Source organism: Epinephelus moara, chromosome 14 (assembly GCF_006386435.1).
Source record: "Epinephelus moara isolate mb chromosome 14, YSFRI_EMoa_1.0, whole genome shotgun sequence".
Taxonomy (NCBI): Eukaryota; Metazoa; Chordata; class Actinopteri; order Perciformes; family Serranidae; genus Epinephelus; species Epinephelus moara.
In genome coordinates, this window is record NC_065519.1 from 11,193,113 (window position 1) to 11,217,697 (window position 24,585).

At 40.0% G+C, this 24,585-nt stretch overlaps 2 protein-coding genes across 3 annotated transcripts; one reads left to right on the plus strand and one right to left on the minus strand.

The window, feature by feature from the left end:
* The first annotated feature begins 170 nt into the window (after positions 1 to 170).
* Positions 171 to 5,189, plus strand: LOC126400477 (prostaglandin reductase 2-like). Of its 2 annotated transcripts, XM_050061196.1 has the most exons (8): positions 176 to 478; positions 588 to 706; positions 972 to 1,163; positions 1,247 to 1,417; positions 2,662 to 2,871; positions 2,955 to 3,164; positions 3,291 to 3,330; positions 3,423 to 5,189. In XM_050061196.1, exons 1-8 carry the CDS (start codon positions 442 to 444, stop codon positions 3,485 to 3,487), a joined length of 1,044 nt encoding a protein of 347 aa, XP_049917153.1. In that variant the 5' UTR covers positions 176 to 441; the 3' UTR covers positions 3,488 to 5,189. The 2 variants fall into 2 exon arrangements, with proteins under 2 accessions (XP_049917154.1, XP_049917153.1); XM_050061197.1 differs by lacking the exons at positions 2,955 to 3,164; positions 3,291 to 3,330; positions 3,423 to 5,189 and adding an exon at positions 1,773 to 2,129 and having other exon boundaries at positions 171 to 478; positions 2,662 to 2,776.
* Positions 5,122 to 21,900, minus strand: tmem62 (transmembrane protein 62). Its single transcript, XM_050061195.1, has 13 exons — positions 21,259 to 21,900; positions 20,723 to 20,834; positions 17,908 to 18,045; positions 17,404 to 17,449; positions 16,781 to 16,922; positions 14,973 to 15,097; positions 14,515 to 14,637; positions 13,681 to 13,836; positions 12,898 to 13,057; positions 12,499 to 12,697; positions 11,941 to 12,036; positions 11,712 to 11,830; positions 5,122 to 10,914 (listed from the first exon to the last, which is right to left on the minus strand). The coding sequence occupies exons 1-13, from the start codon at positions 21,457 to 21,459 to the stop codon at positions 10,594 to 10,596; spliced, it is 1,938 nt and encodes a 645-aa protein (XP_049917152.1). The 5' UTR covers positions 21,460 to 21,900; the 3' UTR covers positions 5,122 to 10,593.
* Positions 21,901 to 24,585: the final 2,685 nt, after the last annotated feature.

Consider the following 24,585-nt stretch of genomic DNA (forward strand, 5'->3'; position numbering starts at 1 on the left):
TTAAAGACATATTCGTCCGTGGGTGTTACACGAGGCTGTCTCTATCTACCTCTTTCATTAAATATGTCTTTAAAAATTAGATACGGAATTAAATATGAGATGCTAACTGACTCAGAGCTAACGAAGATCGGTCCAACTGCCTGACGGGATTTAAGCGAAGGCGGAAGTTGGTGACAGATAACCCTCTCGCGCTGCGCTAAGTGGCACTGTGGTCTGTTGATTTTCTTTGCTAGCTTACAGTCAACAAAAGTAACCTATCTGTGGTAATGTAAAGACAACATTTAGAGCAGGTTTTGTCGTGAGTCGGACATTTTCTCGTGTTGCGCTCACCTTTGAAGACTTCTAACACTGTGACCTAAAAGCTGACGCTCGTTGCCAGGTCTGGTTATTTATTCAGGTACGTCTTAGCTCCGATATCAAGGCGAACGTTACTTATCAAGGATGCAGGTGCAGAGAGTCGTTCTCAACTCAAGACCAGGTGCGAAACTCTTAACAACAAATGATAACATATATTCCTGTGTCCAGTGTTACAACAGCACTGTTCATGTGTGGCTAACGTTACTCAAACTACGTATTTGTACATAAAGGTATAAACGGAGTGCCAGTTCCTGAAAATTTCCGTGTGGAGGAAACGACTTTGACACCTGACCTGAAAGATGGAGAGGTCCTTGTTCGGACACTTTACCTCTCAGTCGACCCTTACATGGTAGGATACAGTCAGAGTGGATACACACGTTAAGTTACTGTATATACATATGCATATTAAGATTCTAGAGTGTCTGGTGTATTTCAGTGTAAGAAAACAAAAGTTTTTTTCAGTGAAGAAACAAGGACTCAAGCTTCTTCTTAGTGCTGTTATGTCACATTCACCTAGTCCAGATGTTACTATAGGCAAAAGTCAGGTATAAAACTACATGCAAAGCTTCCCCATCTCCATTCCTCCTACTCATCTGTCTGTTTTTGCTTCTCAGCGGTGCAGAATGAATGAAGACACTGGTGTTGATTATGCAGCCCCATGGCAGCTGTCTGAGAGTGCGGACGGTGGAGGTGTCGGCGTGGTTCAGTCCAGTCGCTGCAGCACTTACAGTGAGGGAGATGTGGTCACTTCATTCAACTGGCCTTGGCAGACGCATGCTGTTATGAAAGGAAGTGTCCTACAGAAGGTGAGGTATATTGTTGGGCATGCACTAAAAGTTCTTTGACATCAGTTAATACTAAATGTGATGTTACTTTCTGTCTGTTGCAGGTTGATTCACAGTTGGTTGACGGACACTTGTCCTACTTTTTGGGTGTAGTTGGTCTGACAGGTCTCACTGCACTGTTGGGCATCAGGGAAAAGGGTCATGTGACCAAAGGGGCCAATCAGACCATGGTGGTGAGCGGTGCTGCTGGGGCCTGTGGATCTATAGCTGGACAGGTAAATACTGCACATTTAAGATTTGAGTCCAATTTGGTTTCAATGTCATATATACAGCTGTAGCTTCTGATATACTGGCAAAAAGCAGTTGGAGTGAGTTAAAATATTTGTGATTTTAATAGGTTTAGGAGCAGTGCGTAGGTTTTAGTGGCATCTAGTGGTAAGGACTGCTGACTGTAACCAGCTGAAACCAACTATGTGCCAAGCGCGAACACCCAGTTAGAATTCCTTCAGTGCTGATTGTTCAGGAGGTTTTTACTGGGAGCCGATTTGTCCTCCTCCTCTGTAAAACAAACTTTTTGATTTAAACCGGTAAAAACACTAAATAAAGTATCTATCCATCCATTTGAGCAAGGTACTCCTGACGTCCCTCTGCCCAGCAGCGTTTTCCAGCTCCTCCTGGGGGACTCCAAAGCATCCCAGGCCAAATGTGATATATAAGCCCTCTAGCAAGTTCTGGGTCTGCCCCGGACCTCCTACCAGTTGGACATGCCCGGAAAACCTCCAACGTGAGGCGCCCAGGAGGCATCCTAATGCGATGTCCAAACCACCTCAACCGGCCCCTTTCAGTGAGAAGGAACAATGGCTCTACCTCGAGCTCCTCACCATATCTTTAAGGCTGAGCCCGACCACCCTCCAGAGGAAACTCATTTGGGACGCTTGTATCCGCGATCTCAACCTTTCGGTCACTACCCAAAGCTCATGACCATGGGTGAGGTTTGGGACATAGTTGGACCGGTAGGATGAAAGGTTAAAAATGAGTGTTTTTCTGACACTGTTTGTCGCAGAGGGGCTGCTAACTACGGTGGTCGATGCAAAAACACGAATGGCCTTATCTAGAGCCAGTGTTTGGTGTGTTTGTTCTGGGCTACTGTAGAAACATGGCAATCTTTGTATACGAGGACCTGCTCCCTATGTTGATTAAAACAGCTCATTCTAAGGTAACAAAAACACACAAATTCTTATTTTCAGGTTATCATACACTAAAGAAAACATACTTATTTTATCATATTGCATTTCTGACAATATATCCCCCTCAGTCCTGCACACTGGACCTTTAAATTTAAGCAAGACAAAGGCAAGATGGTTGGTGGGAACTATATCTGCAACATTTCAAAACCCACACTCAGAGTATCAGATCTAATCTAGCCGACCACAGATGCTAACATAAACAGAGGTCAGATTACAAAGAGAAGAAAGTAGCATCCTGAGTATATCATGTCAAACTGCTTCTGTGTTTCCAGATTGGCCGGATGGACGGTTGTGTGAGAGTGGTTGGGATTTGTGGTTCTGATGAGAAGTGCAAAGCTTTAGTGGACGACCTGGGCTTCTCTGCAGCCATCAACTACCGCACAGAGGACGTCTCTGCAAAGCTGAAGGAGTGCTGCCCTGATGGGATAGATGTTTACTTTGACAATGTGGGAGGTGACATCAGTGATGCTGTCATCACACAGGTACTGCCTGAGTTGTGTCTTCAACAGTGAGTGTCATAAGTCTTTTCTCACACACTGACCTCTGACCTTCTTCTTACCTCCAGATGAACAAGGACAGCCATGTGATCCTGTGTGGGCAGATCTCACAGTACAACAAGGACGTGCCTTATCCTCCGCCCCTGAGCGAGGAGATACAGGGAACCCTGCAGAAGAAGAACATCAACCGGGAGCGATTCACGGTGCTTAACTACATGCACAAAGCGGACGCTTCCCTGTATGAACTCAGCCAGGGAGTTAAATCAGGCCACGTCAAGGTAAGGAGGAAATGGTGACGATGTGTGGTCGACTGTGTGTGTGTGTCCTTGTTTGTTTGCAGAATGAACGCCTCTCCTCCGTCTGTCTCTTAACATCATTTAGTTGATTTTGCTTTCACTCTGCAGGTGCTGGAAACTGTAGTGAACGGCATTGAAAAGATGGGAGGTATGTGGGTGTTAATTCCTCCATTTTGTTCTTTATTGTGTGACTTCTATTAACTTGGCGGAAGTTGAATGATTCTTTTCATTTTCTTGCAGATGCATTTTGCTCTATGATGAAAGGCGGAAATGTCGGCAAGCAAATTATAAAGATATCAGAGTGAGGAGAATCACTGGAGCTGCTCTCACCAGACAGAGGCCTTGTTATCTACAGCTGCCTTTTGTGTCACTGTCATCGACACTAACTTAATGAACTCTAGAATAATATTGCATCGATTAGCTGATGCCAGTTGATTATAATTATGAACAATGAGTGAAAAATCACATTGTGTTCTTTAAAATTGTAAAATCAACATCACTAACAGAGCTGTCGGACTGAAGAGAAATTGGCCAAGGACAGAAAGAAGTGGAGGGACTGTGTTGCTGCTTTATGCACCAGCTGGCCCTGGGTAATGGAGGAAGTGAGTAGGTGTAGAATTATAAGTCCTCGGACCATACCAGTACCATGTGTCAGTGTAATGAATTCACTTGAGAGAAAAAAATTGCTCTGTTTTTCTGAATTAAGATTATTGATTATTGATTACTACTTGATTCAGGGAAAAAAGCAGATTTTTTCATGGAAAAAAATCTTAAAATTTCTGAGATAAGGCTTTTTAATTCTGAAAAATTTGATTCATGAAAACTCACAATTCCTCGATAACAATCTTGTTTAGACAGAAATTTTTATCTTTTTCTCAGAATTCTAACATTATGTTAATAATTTAGAAAAGCAATCTATTGTCATGAAAACATTTCAGAAACTAACAACAAAATAAAACAGTAGATTTTTTTCCATGATAGCATTTCTCATAACTCGGAGGTAATACTCTTTTTAGTTCAGAAAAACAGAAGCAGAATTTTTTCCATTCAAATTTTTATCTGAATTGTTTCTGAAAACTTGTAAGAAAGGCTGAAATTCTTTTTTTTCATGGAAATTTCTCATAATTCAGAGATAATAATCTTGTTAATTCAGGAAAACAGTTCTCATTATTCTAAGAAAGGCTACTGATCTCCTTAATTCAGAAAAACAAGAGCAGACATTTTCATGAAAACTTTCAAAATTCTTGTTAATTCAGAAAAACTATTTATATTTTCTCCATAAAAAATGGCTCTCATAATTTGATATAATAATCTCATTATGTCAGAAAAACAAGTAGATTTTTTTCTTGAAAAAATTCTTAGAATTCAGAGATTATAATCTTTTTTATTCTGAAATAAATAATTTTTCCACAAAAAGTCTTAAGACAGAAATTTTACTTTATTCTCAGAATTCTGACATTTTGTCATTAATTTAGAAAAAACTGAGCATTCTGTCTTCATGAAAACTTTTCAGAAATCTGAAATAAAACAGTAGACAGTATTGTTTTCCATTATAACTTTTCTCACAATCTGGAGATAACAATCTTGTTAATTCAGAAAAACAAGCAGAATTTTTTTCCATTTTAAATTTTTCTCAGAATTCTGAGATTGTCATTTATTGAGAAAAATGAAGAAGTATTTCTGAAAAGTTTTCAGAAAACTGAAATAAATTTTTTCCATGAAAACCTTTCTCATAATACAGAGGTAATAATCTTGTTAATTAGTAAAAACGAGCAGGTTCTTTTTTTCATATAAACTTTTCTTAGAATTCTAGGATACTAATTTTGTTAATTCAGAAAAACGGGGCAGTTTTTCCTCTCTTGTGCTCCATATTCTTGTTCACTCCCTTCTGTAACTTCCTGTGACAATGATGTGAACACAAACACAGAATCCATGACTTACTGTAATGAACATTTTATTCCACAGCACTATAAACCATTAATAAAATAAAATTGTGGTTGGCTCTAATTTCAGTTGTCACGAGAAAAATATGTGGCAGGTGTAAAATCATCATCTTTTCATTCATATACTCATAGTGTTTGAACACAGGAGGGGATGCAGAATAAGTCAATAAGTGAACAGCAGTACATCACTTACAGTATATTCCCTCTCAGAGACGTCATGGTGGTGGAGTCCAGGTCTGTTTGTCGTGTCAACAGTCAAATCAGTGTTACAGTACAGAACAATCACAACCAGATTCATATAGAACATAATCATTGAGCATTAATAACCTATCAAAAATGTCTCATCATGGTATGGTTTTGGTGCTTCTTCTGCAAAAATAATAAAAACAGCTCCATGCATAATTTGGAGGATGGAAGTGAAACGCAACACAACAGCGCCTCCTTGTGGACAGATTACAGATCTTATAAGAGGTACTGAGCATCATTAGAGAATAACTCTCCAATAACAAAAGTCTATAAATGTTTAATATCTGTCTGTATGCAGGAATTATACATTTGGTGGTGCTCCCATACAAAAAGACTTGTCTATGCAGAGAGGAGAGAAGAGCTTATTAAACCACTGTCAGCAGGAGAGCACATAATTCAGTTTCCTAAGTGTCTCGCAGATGCACTAATATTAAACTGTCTTACCACAGCACTGAGAACTGATCTGCACTCACACTGGGGATGGTTTAAAAACATACTGGGATCTCTGTTAGAACATTGCTGCTATTAAAAGACTTGATAAATGTGGTCTTCACCCTATTTTTATTTTATTTAGATCAGTTTGTTCTTGTGGAATCCAGGTACCTGCTGTTACTGAGTGGTAAGGACGAAATTAGATACAGTATACGATGGAAGCCCATTTGTGCCAATGTGATGAAACAAAAAGATTGTGTAAGTCCTTATGATGAGAAACTTTCTCAAAATAATAACTTACCTCTAAATAACATACTTTTTCAAAATAATGACTCAAAATCTTTTAAAATGGGTATCTCAAAAATAATGACTTAATAAAAAAAGTGACTTAGTAGCGTTTCTCATTATTAAGTCCAAATTTCTAGACACTAAATCACTATTTTGTAATGCTGCCTCATTATTTAGTGAAAGCTTCTCATTATTTTGAGATACTAACTCACAATTTTAAGGTACTAATTCATTATTTAGAGAAAAGCTTCACATTTTTTTGCATTATGAAGTCTTTTTTTTTTTTTTTTTAGATACAATCTCATTTAGAGAAGAGTTTTCATTATTTTGAGATATTAACTCATTTTTTTTAGAGTCAGTATTTCAGGATAGTAACTCATTTTTTAAAATAAAAATATCTTCAGTAGGCTTCTATTTTTTTATATTCTATATATACTACTTTTGGCGTTCTAAGTCGTTATTTTGAGATACTAGGTCATCTTTTTGTGTGAGCTTCTAATAGTTTTGAGATACTAAAGCTTCATATTTTTTGGAGATACTAAGCCATTTTTTGAGATACTAACTCCTTTTGAGAAAATTTCTCAGTGTTTTGAGATACTAAGTCATTATTTTAAAGTAAGTTATTACTTTCAGTAAGCTTCAAAATCTTTTTGAGATACTACATCTAGTACTTTTGGCAAACTAAGTTGTTATTTTGGGATACTGGGTCACTTTTTTAATAAGTCATTATTTTTAGATACTACGTAATTTTGAGAAAATCTCCCATTATTTTGAGACCCTAACTCACTTTTTTAAGTAAGTCAGTATACTGAGATACTTTACATTACAATTTTTTAAAATAAGTCATTATTTTGAGAAAGCGTCACTTTTTTTGAGATACTTAGTCGTTATTTTTAGGTACTAAGCCTGACTTGCAGCTCCCCAGAAATGTAACTACACGTTGCGGTGACGCAGACCTCCACTAGCCTATATTTTGTAAGCTGAAACCATTTCCCTCAGTGGAAACAAAGCTTTTATTTACTTTCATTTCACAGATTAGAAACAATAAATTGTGAAGCCAATAAAGCCTCCACAAAAATAGCATTTTAAATCTTGTGTGTGATTTATCCTACATTGTAAAATGCCATAGGCTTGTGCTAATAACATTAGCATGTTGTATTTGTTTGGAAAACATGTTTAGTATAAGACAGTTGTTTTGTCAGGGAACCTTGTGAGTTGTAATGGAGCTGAATTTTGTAACGTTAGCTTTGTTAAATGTTGCTGTTGTCCCTGGTTTTATATAAGAAGAGGAAAAGTCTGCTAGCTGCTAAGCTAGTTTTCACAATGTAAAATGCCATAGGCTTGTGCTAAAAACATTAGCATGTTGTATTTGTGGGGAAAATGTGTCCAGATAAAGACAAGTGTTTGTCTGTGAATGCTGCGAGTTATAGTGAAGCTGATTTGTGTACTTGTGTTTGAAATTGTCTCTATTAAGCCATGTTTAATGTGTGTTTAATGTGTGTTTTGAATCAACTAAACTTTACAGCACTTCACAGAAACCCTGCCACTGACAAGTGTTTTGGAGGTGTAACTGCAGAGTGACACAGACACACCACTGCACAAGTATAAATGCTCACAAGGCTCAAAAAAGTTTGTAATTAAAATGGCTTATCATAGTGACATAAATGGGCTTCCATACGATTTGTCTTTTTCTCTTGGATCAGTTTGCTCTTGTGGAATTTAGGCACCTTCTACTACTGACGAGAAAGGATTGAACTAGAGTGCAACGGACACAGTTTACTGCTCTCACACCTTCACATAAAAGGAATTTGGAACAATACAGACAAACATCGTTTTCACACACAAAACCATCAAAATAACTTCCAACGCAGGGAATGCCCCATTTCCAGTGCAGATATATAACATGAAGGGGAAAAAAAGAGAAATCACTCAATACAATCAGAAAGAATAAATAAAAAAACAGCATAGTAGTACTGGCTCATCTCATTTCACCACATCTATAACACATTAATTTTGTTTTTGTTTTTTTTCTAGCCACCACACATCTCGATTGTTTAACATGGTGTCTTAGTTCACTGAGCTACTATGGAGTATAAAACATTGTCCTGAAATACTACTGCCTATTGTTCAAGTGCTCACATTCCTGAGAAACAAACAGCTGCTTTCTGTATTCACGTTTGAAGGAGCACGAAGAGTCAGGCCGGCTTGTTTTTGTGTTTCGGTGAGAACCGGCATTGAAGTTTTTGATATGACTATTCAATGCGACTATTGAGACGTTTTTAAGTGGCAGTCGTGTGCAATGGAATTTTATTTAAAAACACTTTCAATCGTTAACTACTTGTACACAGATCAACTACAGTATTTGACTGATTTGTAATTTCCTGCTTGTGATTTCCTGGAGAATAAACGTGAAAATACGATCGTCTGGGTTGCATTACCTGTGTCATCTTCACCGGAGATACTGTAACGACCGCGCTCTGTCAGCCACGGGGAGTCAGGAAAGCTCACAGAACAGCAAACGAGGCTTTCTCATCCGCATAATTTGAGTGTCGGAAGGTAAACACGAGGATCGGTTTGGCACGTCCAGCCTTCATTAGTGAATGAAAATGATTTTCAGAGGGAAGAATAAAAGGTGAAATCTTTCTGATTCATCCTTTGGCAGTGGTGAAGTGGCGTTCGGCCAAGGCAACACTTCCAAAAAGTGCTAAAGCTCAAGTAAATGAGTCAGCTTAAACCACAGCAGAATATACTGTGAGAGGGACAGTTTGGATCTTTTAAAGTGGGGTTGTGTGAGGTACTGATCTATAGTCAGTGTTTTTCAACAGCAGATGGTGGTTGTCCCAGTTTGGAGAGGCAGGCAGGAGAACCACAACAGAAGCAAAGCAACAGAATACTGTGGACGGGGGCGGCAGCAAAACATATTTAACCACCAAAAACAATCAACCTCAGTTTAGGTGTAAGCTATATTTATAATATTGTCACTGATTTAACATGCTGTCAGACAGCCTTTTCTAAGGGGGACTGGAAGCTGAAGCTACGCCCTCTTCTTAGCCAGACTCCATTGACAAAAACAGTAATTTTACCTCGCAGAACACCGGAGTTGCTGGTCAACCACTGCCTCAGTTGGTTAGTTTGTGTTATTGTGTGACTTTGGTAAATAAGAGCCAACACTGTGAACCACAGAAAAGTCACAGAATAACACAAACAAACTAAGTGATTAAAGCAGTGGTAGTCCAGCAACTCCCATGTTCAGCAAGGTAAAATTACTTGCCTCTAATGGTCCCATTTCCACCGAGCAGTTCAGTTCAGTTCAGTTCGGTGCGCTTTTTTTTCTGTTTCCACTGTGAGAAGTTGTGGATGGTACCAATGGAACCGTTCCATACCCTCCCCATTTTTGGTCCCCCCTCTGTTGGGGTACCTAGCACACAGATCTGGTACTAAAAGGTGGAGCTGTGAACACTGCAGTCTGTTGATTGGTCAATAGAGGACGGTTACTCTGCTCAGGGCTGAGTTGTGTCTGATTTTGAGGCTCATGTAACCACTGGTCATACCGTGGAGAGTTTTATTCGTAAACTGTAACTATAAAATGAGAGGATGTTTTGCTGCCTTTATTTTGTTCTGAAAATGTTGGCGTGCAGCCTCATTCTCTGGACGATAAACGAGGTATAGACTTCCGGTAATGAGGAAATACAGTGAGTGCTGGACGGAGCAGTGAGTGACAACAACCTAAGAGTACTGTTTGGGGTGGAAACGCTAGGGTCTAGGTACCATGTCTGAAGGGTTACTTTTGGTTGCAAAGGTACCATACTGAAAGTGTTTGGTGGAAACAGGGCTCAAGACAGCGATAGATAACTGCTTCAGTTTCCTGTCAGAAAGCAAGGTAAAGTTGTGAAAATATTCTAAATATAGCACACATTTGAACCGATAATGATTTTTTTTAGGTAGCTAAAATATGTTTTGCTGCTGTCCCTGTTCACAGCAGTACATTGCTTAGCCTCAGTTGCAGCACTCCTGGCTTCTCCAAACTTTGAGCATGCTGACCACCATCTACTATACGTAACACACTGACTATGGATAAGCTCCTTATACAACCTCATTTTAAAAAATCTGAATTATCCCTTTAACTGCAGCATACATTGGACGAGTCCTCATACAGCTTAAATAAATAGCTTAAATAAGCTATTTTACTCCCAATGTATCCGAAGTGTTTTGTTTTTTTACACTGTACACATTGCTATGAATATGGCCAGAAATGTGCTCACCGGTGCTTTACAATAACATGCATATTAAGTAAACAATACTATTGATAAACAGGATAGTGAGTGATGTACTGTGAAGTGGCTTTTGGAAGGAGGAGAGAAAGAAAGGAGGGCGGAGGGGGGGGGGGGGGGCTGCTGCTGCTGTGTGGGGAAAATTGAGGCTTTCAGGGTGGATAGAGACAGCAAAATATATCTGTGAGTCAGGCTCGAGGGGGAAATCGTGGTGGCACAGTGCAATTACTGTCAAGAGGGAGAGACGCTCTTGCTGTTGTCACGTAAGAGAGGGGCGGGGCCTGTCCAGGCGCGGTAGACCAATAGCAGACTGAGCCCTAGTGCCCACGTGCGGACCGGAGACAGGAAAAAGGCCATGGGGCCGTAGGTCTCCAGCAGAAAGTAGCAGGAGTGGGCCTGCCAAGTGAACAGCAGCAGCATGAAGAAGTGAACCGCCAGAGTCCGCCAGCGGCAGCCCGGCCGCAGGAAGTGGGAACGGAAGGTGTTGCCGCGGCAACGGTGATGGAGGCTCCAGCAGAGATAGCAGGTGAGGGGCATGTTGAAGAACAGCAGCTGGCAGAGAGGAAATGGGTCCAGATAAAAGTGATTAGCCTTTGATTATCACAAATTTTTACAAGAAAATACTAACACAGCCAACAGCATATGAACGTGTGGTTAAAAGGAATGATTGGAGTTTTTAGGCAGTTGGCTTGTGACCCCTTAAAATAAAGAAATATGTGCCTATAACCTCTTGTCACAAGTTAGAGTGAACATGACTCATGAGCAGCTTCCTTGTCATATAGTTTAAATCTGAAGTATTTTAATAGAGTTTAAAGTTTTCAGCCTCTCACAAGAACAAAAAAAGGGTCTAAAATGAGAAAAAAAACTTTTGTAACAAATTTTTCTTTACCTTAATTATCTTGCGACCCCCTTATTTTATTTTGGGACCCGTTGGGGTCCCTTGAGGGCGCACTAGTAGGTCAGTGGAACTTATTAAACTAAAAATGTAATTACAACTATGATTAATATGACAATATGCCAAAACTAGGATTACTACCTCGCAGTTGTATGCCTCTGTGAACCGGTTAAGTTGCACTTATACAATTTACATCCATGTCTGTGGAAACATGGCTGCTTCACACACATCGCCCCCCGCCAGCACAGAAGAGCTATACAATCAGCACAGTTTTAAGGTGGACACCCAAGATGAGTGTCACCACTTCAGTATCTATCAGTATATCAGTCATAGCCCATATTCACAATCTTTTACACACACAAAGCATATCTGCAGAGGAGGATCTTGCTCGTGTACGGACATTACTGAGATGTTTATGCATTAAAATGATTTATTATTAAATTATTTTTCTTACTTGAACGACTCCAACAACATAAGTGAGACTGCCCTCTAGGAAGTGTCCGTCAATGAACACCCCGAAGGCGAAGCAGGCACCACTATGGCCATCTATCAGCTCTCCTATGAACCACGGGCCTGATGGACGAGAGGCAGGGACAACACAGGAGTTACTGAGACAGACACAGGTGCAAGATTACAATGAAATCTCCTGAAACAAACCAGAATTTTGACAGCATTCGACCCACCTAAGGCTGTGCACAGGTTGAACAGCAGCAGAGCGTAGTAGAAGGTGTCCGTTGTGCTGACCATACGAAGCGACATACACGCTTGAGAGGTCAGTCCTGCAGATGATAGAACAGCAATGTATGAATATATAAAGACAGAACAATTATCAGTATTTAAATAAATACTTATAAGGGTAACTTGGACTTTATTTTCATATATTTTTTGTGTCCAAGTGACTAAAGGAACAACAAATTTTGAAACTGGTCCAGTTTTGAGTGAATGGGCTGCAGCCAGCAGCAGCTTGGGGCAATTTGCACCATCATTTATGGTCCACTGTGAGTGCTTGTTTTTGCTGCTGACAGGCTCAATTTGTTATTCTGTGTCTGACAGCATTGTGGAAAGGATTTTGACAAAGATAGACGTTTATATTAAAGAGTAAGATCATTTTCTTTAACCAGAAACAGCCCTAAAATCGCTATCACCAAACCCACCAGACTCCATTTAGATAATCATTAATTTAGCGTCAAAACTAAATTATGACAGTGTATTTATCTGTAGGGCGTTCAGTGACAGCTCACCTCTCCCAGCAGGAACACGCAGGAACCTAAAGGCCAGCAGCACCCCGACATTCAGCAGCATCATAAATATGAAGGCCACTCGGCCCAGGATGTAGTGGTCTGTGAGGAGGATGAAGGACTGCACGAACCCAAAGCTGGGAGTCAGGTCATCCTCCAGAGTAAAGTGCTGCTCCCGCACTGACGACCGGCCTGCCGAGTCCTGACTCACACACAAATAACAGAAAGGAGTAACTCAGTAATTCTGTAAGTATGAGAAAATCACATTACAGCGCCCCAGACGGCAGATCTACATCAGCTGAATGTTAATCGAACCGAAGCAAACAAATTTAATCAAGAGCTATGAAATATTTAAAAGTCTCAGAACACTTTATGTAGGAGATAAATGAACGCTGCGCTGACCTCCACTTTAACTCTGATGGTGTGCAGTCCTGTGAGGTAGAGAGACGGATCCCACAGTAGAACGTACAGAGGACCTCCGGCAGAGTGGCCTTTCCCCAGAGGTTCCCCGTCTACGCTCACATGCACCGCTGTGATTGGGGCCTCGGAGAAGGCCAAGATTCTGTTGAGAACCAAGAACATGGATGTTTTCATATTGAACATCAGACAAAGGCTGTGTTATTGCACGTCCTTGTTGCCTAGTAAAGAAAAACACGCTATGACGAACCTCAATTACAGGGTATAAATGCTTGTTATTTTCATTAAAGTAAGAGAGTACGAGTTCATGACAACGAGTCATTACAGTGCATGCCATATAACCGCAGCGTCCTGGGTTCGATTCCAGCCTTGGGATCTTTGCTGCATGTCATACCTCTCTCTCTTTCCCCCATTTCTACACTGTCCTCCATCAAATAAAGGCAAAAAGACAGAAAATAATCTATGAAAAATTTAAAAATCCTTAATAAAATGAACAACTTCTGGACCTTGACCTAACTTTCTACCAAATGGCATCAAAAACCTACTAAGTTTGCGATATACAGCACTGCCAGTAGCAATCAAACACACAACAAAACCAAAAACGTATCCCCCTAGACAGAGGTAACTACAGTTTAGTTAGCAGTGATGTAATAACCCACATAGCGAGCTGGGAATAGAAGGGACAGGTGCTCTGTAAAAATGTGTGTACTAGAGCCAGTGAGGCGTTTTTGGTCCAACAAACACTTAACACACACACAGAACAGACACCTGATGTGTGTCGATCTCCGTATTCGACCCAGCGGCTCCACTCCGGGGTGCAGGTACTGTGCGTCCTTGGGGTTGGTGATGAGCACCGCGGGCCACTGCTCAAACCTCAGGTCAGAGAAACTCAGCATGTCGTGGTCGAAGGCCAGAACTCTGTACCTGGAGACAGACGTGAGACAGGGTTTCTGCAGGGTTCAAGTTAAACTTTTTAATACCACAGAGTGCAATTTAATACCTGTTACACATCAGTGTATGAATTTAAGTTGGTGGCTAAAGCAAAGTTTACGTGTTTCACCATCATCATGGTACAGTTATTAATCTTAGATAGCCACGAATACATGACCTCATCACTATGCACCCTGCAAACAGCTGTGTTTGAAAAAGAAAAATACTACTTACAGTTAGAGTTTTTTGTGTGTGTGTGTTTTCACATTGTCAGTTCATTTGAAAGAGGACTCAGTTCTCTTTCTGGTCAACTTTTGCTGAAAAGGACCAAGTATGAAAACACCCTAAATTGAAGTTTTGCCAGAAGCTCTAGAGCCACTGTAGCTAACAGTAGTCATTTACAGGTGTATAACGCCCACAGCGGGATACAAAAACAATTCACTACTACTTCCTAAGATAGTCAAGAGATAATATCTTAGACTAAATTAAATTAAACCCCATAACCTTAAATAAATTAAAGGCTCTCTCTGAGGAAACTGAATTTACTGAACTGCTTTTTAAGACTTTAGTTCTGCAGGTGAGATGAACAGCTGTGTGTGTGTGGGAGGAGTGGGCTCCCAACTGGTCAGTGTTTCAAGTGTAAATATTTTGCATTCCTGTTGTTATTCATACCTGCGGTTATCCATCCAGTCGCCCAGCTCCAGCTCTAGGGTGCCTTGGGGGTGTCGGCTGTGGAGGACGGGCATCAGGCCGCCCAGTGTGTGCAGGTGGCCACACAGATATGCAACAGCAGATCTAAACACAAGGAGTCCAGATGTGAGAGCTGTAATAACATTCTCATAATATGCCGACAACTGCTTGATAATATTATGAATATTCCTGAAAATGCAAAATAAAGGATCCTGAAAGAAGAAATGTCACTTTGGTTTTAATATAATCAACAGGATGAAAATAAACACTGCTGACCTTGGACATCGTCATTCTAAGAATGTGTGATAAAATCTAGCATGCATGTCAAAAGAGAGGGCTGTTGAATGTTTGCAGAGTGACTTACTGGGACAATAGATATTTCCACACCCTGCTTTTAAAGAAAAAACTGGTTCAGCTTCTGACTTCCAGCATTTTCTCACCTCATCATGTCCCGAACTCCAGGAGACGGGGAGACGACGGTGGAGGTGGTGTAGTGGCCAAACCAGATCGACTGGTTGCTTTTCAGACTCTCAACTCTGAACGTGTCCAGCAAGTCCATTTGAGTCTGACACACATCGAGAAGAAAAAAAACCCCATTATAATAACTACACTGTGTATCATTTAAGTATGAGGATACTGTACACTTTGCGCCGTTATGTGTTAGTGCTCCCTTCTATTTGTCTGTTTCTTAAACAAACGTTTTTCCATCTTCTGTTTACTATGTAATGGCCACATTTCCTTACAGAAGAGGAGGATCTTTAAGGTTTACTTTGCAGGAATTGTCAGATACTGTTTGTAAACAGTATCGCTGTCGAAAATGAAAGCCAACCCCAGACTCACTCCGCTTGGCATTTGGCCTTGCTGTATTTGTGTTTTTTTTTTGGTGCTGTGTCCACGATTTTTGTGGCTCCCTCCTAGATGCATGCTGTTTACAGTCTGGCACCTCCTCGCTACCTTTTCATGAAGTCCTGACCTTACTTGAACACTGTGCCCACGAACGTCCCGACCATAGCCAAAAAAAGGAGTCTCTGTAGATGCATACACTGCCTCACATTTCTAATGGGTCATAAGTGATAACTGAAAGGGAATTACTTTTGTGTGAGTACAAAATATTGACATATAGGGCCTTAATTAAACCATCTATATGGCAGATGGTGGATAGTGGATGGCACAAGTGCATTAAGGGCATGTCCAACTCCACTTTTGCTAGTTAAAGGGCACATAATGTGGGTACAAAATAAGGTGTAAGGAGCAATGGGGGTTGTATTTAGTTCCTAATTAACAATCAGAGAGTCATCACCCATTTCCTTTAAAAAGCCAGTTGCACCTGCACCTTGCGCACTGGTATTTACATGATGGATTCGGCAAACTGAAAAGGCGAGTGGTTTTCTGCTGAGAGTAATACAGTCAGACAGGAGTCAGGTTAATTTCCAGAGCTGGTACCTGCGGTTATTCCACAGGCTAGTTAATAACATGTCGGGCAGGAAATCCAAAGTGTGGGATCATTTTGAGAAGGTGAAGGACGAACCCAAGGTGATATGTAAACTCATCTTCATTGGTCGACTACAAACATGACGTATCATCTGAAACATGGAAGTAGCTACATGCCCATTAGCCCACAGCGTCATTAACAGGCGGCTCGCTCAGTGTGTGACGTGCACTTGTAGATAAAATATAGGCCTATATTAATGAAGGTTCATTAGTACGGTTTTGTATTTCTCTGTAATGTAGCACAGTGTTAACAATGTTACTGATACTATTCTTTCTCACACCTTCAACTCAAACCATTGTGTTGCCCCGCCCAAAACATATCATTTAATAATTAATTTAATATCAGAAACATGGGGGCGACTAGTCGACTAGTGGCCCTAAATGATGACTATTGGTCGACTAGGAAAATTCTCAGTCGGGGGCAGTTCTACTCTCTACATAGCGGGAAAATACTGCGCTATTCTGACTTTCAACCAGAAATGTGTTGGTCATTGGAAACCTACATACCCGTGGCTGCACAGATGGGCACAAGTACATTTGCTACAAACACAACATGGACGCTGACTGCGAAATGACAACTGTGTGGCACAGTGCACTGCTTTGCATAGTATACCTTTAAATCAAATTAATCCTCTCATCTTCAAGTGTAACAAAAGCACAAGTGATTGCAGTATTCAACGTTTCTCTACTGTCTGAAATTTGTCACAAACTCAGTGTCTGTTTATGTTCTGTCAAGAGAAGGTGCAGAAAGTTGTACCTGGTTGAGAATACCGAAGAAATTGTACGGCCTCTTGGGTCCTGGAGTCAGAGTGGCATCGGCACAGACAAAGGAGTAGTTGCCAAAAGGAGTTTTATGAACATAATGGAAAGAGCCTACTTTCTGATTAGCCGAGTATTTCCTAGAGAAAATTGAAGAAAAAAAAAAAGAGTCAGCGTGAGCAACAAGATACAACGGTCTGGGATGGAGCCAGCCAGCAGCTCCAGTCCTAATAGAGTCCTGAGATAATTTGATGCATTTTAAATAAATAAATTAAGCTTGCATAGGAGACAGTCTTTGTCTGGCAGAGGATGACCACAACATTAAGAATATTAAGGAGATAAAAGATCAATCAGCATTAACAGAAGCAGCAGTGTCACATAAAACATAATTTGTGTCACAAGACAAGAGGCTGTTCATGCAGATTCTGCCTCTATTTTCGTCCTCGGGAAGCACAGACAGCTTGGATTATTGTCAATAAATAGGTCTGCAACTACTCATGTTTCAGAGGCATTGGATTTACGATGAGCTCTGATCGGCCTCGTGATCAGCATGCTGCTTTAAGACATGCAGGAGTAGACTCTGACTGGGTGTAAAGGAGGCTTTAACCATTTCATACTGACCGGTAATAATTGTTGATGCTGTCCAATGACATAATATTGAAGGCATCTGTTGGAAGAAATGAAACAAGGGTGAGATATAGCAGAATATTATGTTTGATGAAGTAATTCCCATGGAACAACACTATTTAATCAGAATCAGATTTCCTCATGTTACAGGAAGATATCGAACAAAATCCGTTGTTACCATAGAGTCCATAAACTGACTGGACACACATCAATGACTGCGATCAATAAGAGCAGAATAGCTGTCAGAGAAACTCCAGATCCAATAACTAGCTTTCTCTTTTTTTTTTTTGACAGTTAAACAGTAAGGATATCGTCTTTCACATCTAATAGCTTGCGATCCAATAACAGAGGGAAGAGCAGCGGTGAAAAGGAGGGGGCAGGACGAGCACCCTCGGTTAATGGATTCTTCGGAAAATCTTAATTGTTCTCTGGGCCGTTTCCATCGAGCCAGAGAGTTTGGAGAGGACATTAAGATAACAAAGTGCTGCGGTTAATCACCATGATTTCCACGGATGTCTATCCACCTCGTGCGCTCCATCACACGTGACCTTTTCAGGATGTTGTGGTAGGCCTGCCACTCCACCTCGTGCTGGAGGGAGCCCACCTTGCTCTCTGTTTTGGCGTCTGTCAGATCCCCTGTGGAGGGAGAGAGGAGACACATCTGAGGACACAACATGGCCACACCCAGTCAGGCTTGTTACAGCTTAACAAGTACGATAAGGCCGTATTGTCCCGGAGGAAATGTGACTTGTACAAATACAGTATCAGCTGTTAGGAAAATACTAATTAACACTGTGCATACATGCAGCATAAAGGCAGACTGTCACCATACCACATGCGCACACACACACACAAACACACCCTGCATGCATGTGTTGGAATAACTGGAAATAAAAGGTCATGAACGCCCCCTCAAGTGAGAACTACAGGTGAAAATTTTGGTACTCAACTTGCTGAGTTGACGTTATATCACGCAGAAACATGGCAAGCGAAAGTAAATGTTTGGTTGATGTTAAGACACTTATTAGTTTACATATTGCATATACATTTTTGCTCACACTAAAGGTCCAGTGTGTAGATTTAAGGGGATATATTAGCAGAAATGGAATATAATATTATAAGCATGTTTTCTTAAGTGTATAATCGCCTGAAAATAAGAATCATTGTGTTCTTGTTACCTTAGAATAAGCCGTTTATATCTACATAGGGAGCAGGTCCTCGTCTACGGAGATTGCCGTATTGCACTGCCATGTTTCTACAGTTGCCCAGAATGGACAAACCAAACACTGACACCAGAGGGACCTTTTTTTTTAGCAGCCACTCCACGACAAGGAACATTAGAAAAACACTGATTTTTTTAACATTTAACTGCTTTTTTAGGTGGTTTTAGTGATTTAAATCAGCAGGTCTGTTTGTTTTGGATTTGGAGAGGAGGAGACCATGGAAGAGACAAAATTTGGCTCCCAGTAAAAACCTCTTAAAGGTCTGGATCAGAAAAACGGTGAGCACACGTTAGCAGGTGCTGGGCTTGCAGCCCATTTCTGATGAGCCAAAAGGTGTCGGAGAGGAGAAACACTGAACTGTGACATGAAATTGCTTTTTTTTCAGGTTTAAATCACCGGGTCTGTTTGTTTTGAAAAGAAGGAGACCTCTCTGCATAATTTTGCATAATTAGAAAAACAGAACGTATTACTCCCATACACAAAACACTTCACTGGCTTCCAATAAAATACAGAATTGATTTCAAAATACTCCACACCGTTTCCAAAGCACTTCATGGTCTGGCTCCTCAATACATCTCTGACCTGCTTACAGCCTACATACCCCCCAGAACCCTCAGATCATCAGACACTGGTCTCCTAACTGTGCCCATGATCCAAAATAAATTTGTTGAAGGTGCATTCAGTCATTATGGCCCGACTCTCTGGAACAAACTGCTTGATGATCTGAGATTCTCTGCAACTGTGTCATCCTTTAAAGTCAAGCTAAAGACCTACCTGTTCTCCCAGGCCTAAGAGTAGTTAGTGCCTCTGTCTCTCTGTCTCTTCTTCCCCTCTCTGGTGTTTCTTCTGGGGATGTGTGATTGGGTATGTCTGTGCAGGTGGGTGGGCTAGGGACGAATTACCCTCAGGATTTAATTTGTTTTTATTCACACATGTTGTATGTAAAAGCGCATTGAGATTACTTTGTATGAAATGTGCTATATAAATAAAATTTGACTGATTTGACCATTAAAACCTCCTGAACAATGGACACTGAACAAATCCTAACCACGAGTTTACGCTTGGCAAATGGGAGAAGTTTCAGCTGGTTGCAATCTGCAGTCTTCACCACTAGGTGCCACTAAATCAGGGGTGTCAAACATACGGCATGTGGGCCAGAAAAGGGTCCAGTCTGACCCACGAGATGACTAGACTAAGAGGTGCCAGGATTCAGGAGCAAGTTAAACAATTATGCTTCAGAGGCTTTTCCACCCTGACCAGAATACAGCTCTCTGATATAACAATGAATACTTCCTGTGACCATGTTTAAAGATACTGAACAATGTGCAAAATATTGTCAGCAGCTTCAAACTGAGACATATTGTTGAAATTGCACTTATTTTTCTTAAGACATCTCAGGCTGTTTGTCTGTTTTGTAAAAGGATGAACATCTACAGAATATACTGGAGCTGATGTTACTTATAGGTTATTGTGTGATGGTTTCATTGGTCTGGCCAATTGCTCACATGCCATTTGTAATATGGTATTTGTAATCCTAAACATAGAGTGACCTAGATAAGCTAGAAGTTATTTATTAGCATTAACCCTGATAACAAAGATAAAGCTATGTTTAGTGGTTTTAGGGAATGTACTGGTGCAGAACAATTCTGAGACAAAACAAGTTTGCTGTTTTAATGTGTGAAATATTTTGTAATAACTTTGTCTGTTTGTTTTACTGACTTCTATTTGATTGCTTTGACAGTGTCTTCTTCTGTGTCTGGTGAGCCGAAGACACATTTCAACCCCTGGTGGACAATAAAGAGATACTGTATTGTAGTATATTCTCTATACAGCTTCAAACTGTTTCACCAGACTTGGATAGCAACATGAATCCTCACTGGGACTCTGAATGCTCTGAGCAATAACACAAAACATCTCCTCTGTAGTGTCCATGTTTTTTCCACTGCAGTCCAACTCAGGAAATGGGATCAAACGAGGGACACGTGAATGCAGCATACACCACTTACGTGTACATGCACCAACTGCACACCTGCAGTCATCATAACAGTGTACATGATAGTAACTAGAGCAAGACATGGGGGTTACTGTACCTGTTGCAAGCACCAGAGCTGGCTTGATCACTTCAATTGTGTCCGTGCAGAACTTTTCAAAATCAGGAATGCGTCTTGGGTCATGAAATCGGCTTATGTGAATATCAGACACCTTGAACCAAACATAAAAGCGTGAATCAGGGATTAATTATTCATAAATATATATTAAATGGGCTGTAAATGTGGCTTTAGTGTAGCCTTTTTAACACATTAGTGTGAGAGTTGTAAAACACAAAGGGTACAAAGTCTGACTACAACTTACTGTGTTGCTGAACGTCATTTTTACCTGACAATGACACACTTCTGTGGTCACTGACCTCTTTCTGTCAATCATTGAGAGGGAGTTCAGTGGGTGAACTACCACAGCTAGCTTCATATGACAACACTGCAAACCAAAGATGGATAGTCTACTCTACATTCATGTTAAATGTATGACTGTGATATTACAAGTGGGGATATTGGTTGTATTTAGGCAGCATCATTCCGTTTGTATCGAGACCAAACACAGCTAGCTAGCAAGAGAGAATAAAGCCCACCTGTATAAACCAGAATATATTGCTCAACTCGCCGCCGGGAAATGGTGGAGAGCTCCCCTTGGCTTCATCTCCATCACCGACAGTCTGGTGCTGGACGCTCCGTTTCGGGTGCCAAGCCGTGTCATAGCTGTCCAGCACCCAGGAGGTGATGCACGCCAGGGCCAGTCCGAGGATAACCAGCGCACCGAACAGCCTCAGCATCCTCCTGTAGTGGCGAGAGAGGGGGCTAGCTGCCGCCGTCTGTCCCGGACAGAAAATAGCTAAGCTACTGGTGGAAATAGCTAAGGGCACGAATCACACTAACATTAACTACAGATATTGTCAACCATTTGGCTACATAGCTAAGATGTCAGACCGTTTTTGTCGCTGCCATCGCGGCCACGGGAGATGCATTGGGTTCATTCACGGATCTCCGCTCAGCTGCCTTCGGAGGCGGAGGGGGAGGTAGCTCAGCAGGTTAGCTAGCAGCTAGCTACCTACCAGCTACCAACACAGCACACAGACCGGCTGGATGTGAGGACGTCACCGAGATTGTGTGTGCAGGAAGAGCTCCCACTCCCACCGTTTTCCGGGAACCGCAATCGACCGCAATACTACTGCACCTATCATCGCGAGAAGGCACGGGAATAACGAAGTACAGGGAAGAAATGGAATTTAAAGTAATTTATTATTTTAATTTTTTTAATAAGGGGAATTATATTTTTGAATTAATCGTTATATTTTTTAGAAAACGTTTTTTTAAATATATTATATATTATAGATTTTTTTAAAAACATTATTTTAAAAATATATTATTAGATATTAATTTTTTCATTTAGCAAATATCCCACAAAGATCTATAAACATGTTTAAGTAGTGTACTGTTTATCTCGTTGTTCAGCAGAACATAACATAACATACAAACAACATAGCCTATATATATATATATATATATTCTGTGTAGAGTTGGTTTATTTTATTTTGTGTATTATTGTGGCACTATCATTGTGTATAATATGGGGATGCAGCCCACAACTTCCATGCAAACTCCCAAAGAACTTTGCATATCAATGTAAATGTAAATATGCTATATACACTGTATATACTGTCATATCCACATTTGGTTTTCTATCTGTAGATGCCCCAAAATATTTTTGCATATCAATATAAATGTTAACACATATACATTGAATACACCATTGAACTGTTGTCCTACTGTTTACATATTTCATTGTGTTGTTGGTTTTCCATTTGTAGATACTTTCAAACAATCTGTAGCTACGTAGTAGTCATGTTTATTTTTACTGTGTTCAGCTTCGTTATCCTTGGGTTTTTTTCTTTTAGCTCTATGTCTATTTCTGTGTAAGTACATTGAGAGCAACCAAAAAAAGGAGTAAAAAATTGTATGTGTACACATGAATTGTCAATAAAGCTGATTCTGATATGCTCAAACTCTCAGTTGTTTATAACTGAGTCTTAAAACTTCTCTGTGTTTTTTTTTCTATAATCAGAAAAGAGCCATACTGTCTCGGCTTTATGGTTTTGAATATATTTCAGCAATTAATGTCAATGTCAATCAGCAAAACTGATTCAAGTTGAAACACACCAGTGGGGGAGGAAGTACTCAGTTATTTTACTTACGTAAAAGTAGCAGTGGGTTACTATAGTGTTGTGAAAATATTCTGTTGCAAGTAAAAGTCCTGTATTGGTATCAAAATGTACTTAAAGTACCCAAAGTAAAAGTATTCCCATGGAGGATGGCCCATTTCAGAATGACACACCATATATTATATTAGCCCACTGGATTAGTGATACATTAATATGTACATCACAGTAATGTTGTAGCTGGTAAAGGTGGATATAATTTTAACTACCTGCTGGGTAGCTTAACCTAAAAGTATAATAATTTGATAGTTGATTTATAGTTTGCATTGTAAGTGATAAATAACTAAAACTGTAGAATAAATGTGGGCTAGTCAGCAGTGTAGTTGTTGTTGATGAGGCAGGTGTACTGTATGTTACTGTGGAAGAAGTGGGTAATGTTATACTCTCATATATATTATGATGGCATTTTGGCTGAGCGGTGGGTAGGCTATACTTTAAATGGCCAGAAAAAGAGGTGGGTATACCCTGTATACCTGCGTATACTCTGAATTATACCACTGAATAGAAGTATAAAGCTGCATAAATGTAAATAGCCTGCTCAAGTAAAGTACAGGCACTTTCAAGAGATCAGATCAGATAAAACAAGACTTTATTAATTCCATACTGGGGAAATTCATGTTACAGCATCTCAAGAGTCATAAGGAAAAAGCAAAAAGAGACTGAATGGTAAAAAAGGATAAAAAATATTACAAAAACATATAATAAAGATAGAATAATATAATAGTGTAAAATCTACATTAACTATATATAACTTTTACTTAAACAGATACTGTTATGTCCATGATTGATAGCTGCACAGGATAACTGAAATACGAACATAATGTGTAGTGTATTTACTGTAAGATACAGATATATATTACTTTACTGTAATCAACCTTGTAGGACCCTTCGGACATCTGGGGGCTGACCTACTGACCGTCCCAAGAGTCAGAACAAAACATGGTGAAGCAGCATTTTGTTATCATGCAGCACAAACCTGGAATAACCTCCCAGATGATGTCAGAGAAGCCCAGACTGACCAGTTTTAAGTCCAAGCTAAAAACATTCCTTATTTATACTGCCACCATATGGTGACCGCAGCCTTTTAAAACTCAATTTTAAATCATTTTAAACAATCTTTTCTGTTCTGTTTATCTGTGCAGCTCATGCCTGCCCATGTGCTATTGTTAATGGTGATTTTCTTTAAATTGTAAATCATTTAGTAATTAATTTGACCTTTTATATCTTTTTTTCTCTTTACTCTTTCCTGCATCCTTTATTATGTTTTATATTTTATTGCTCTTAGTTACATTCCACCACTGTTGAACACCCATAAGTAAAATAGGCTATATCTTTGCATATTTACTCAGTTAGCTGATAATAAAAACAGCTGTGTGAATGAATGAATGAGGAGAATGAATCTTTATTGTCATTACACAAAATGTACAATGAAATTCCATTTGACTTCCTCTGTGTAAGAACAATTAGAAGTGTGCACACACACACACACACACACACACACACACACACACACACACACACACACACACACATTAAAAAAAAAGTTAAGAGCAGCAGCAATAAAAAGTGTCAGTGCAAATTTAAAATAAAATAGTACAACTATCAACATCTTTGAATTAATGTCGCCTCCTAGTGGTCTTTGCGAAAAGCGTCATTTTTCCTCTTTGGCCGCGTTCCAAACAA

What these genes read in the sequence shown, in the direction of transcription:
- tmem62 (XM_050061195.1), bottom strand. Translation starts at nt 21,459, where the DNA reads ATGCTGAGGCTGTTCGGTGCGCTGGTTATCCTCGGACTGGCCCTGGCG. An exon ending in ATATATTCTGGTTTATACAG is followed by an intron (nt 20,835 to 21,258) that starts GTGGGCTTTATT and finishes GTTTGGTTCAAG; the next exon opens with GTGTCTGATATTCACATAAG. An exon ending in CCATCAGAGTTAAAGTGGAG is followed by an intron (nt 12,698 to 12,897) that starts GTCAGCGCAGCG and finishes TGTGTGAGTCAG; the next exon opens with GACTCGGCAGGCCGGTCGTC.
- LOC126400477 (XM_050061196.1), top strand. Translation starts at nt 442, where the DNA reads ATGCAGGTGCAGAGAGTCGTTCTCAACTCAAGACCAG. An exon ending in AAGGAAGTGTCCTACAGAAG is followed by an intron (nt 1,164 to 1,246) that starts GTGAGGTATATT and finishes TGTCTGTTGCAG; the next exon opens with GTTGATTCACAGTTGGTTGA. An exon ending in TTAAATCAGGCCACGTCAAG is followed by an intron (nt 3,165 to 3,290) that starts GTAAGGAGGAAA and finishes TTCACTCTGCAG; the next exon opens with GTGCTGGAAACTGTAGTGAA.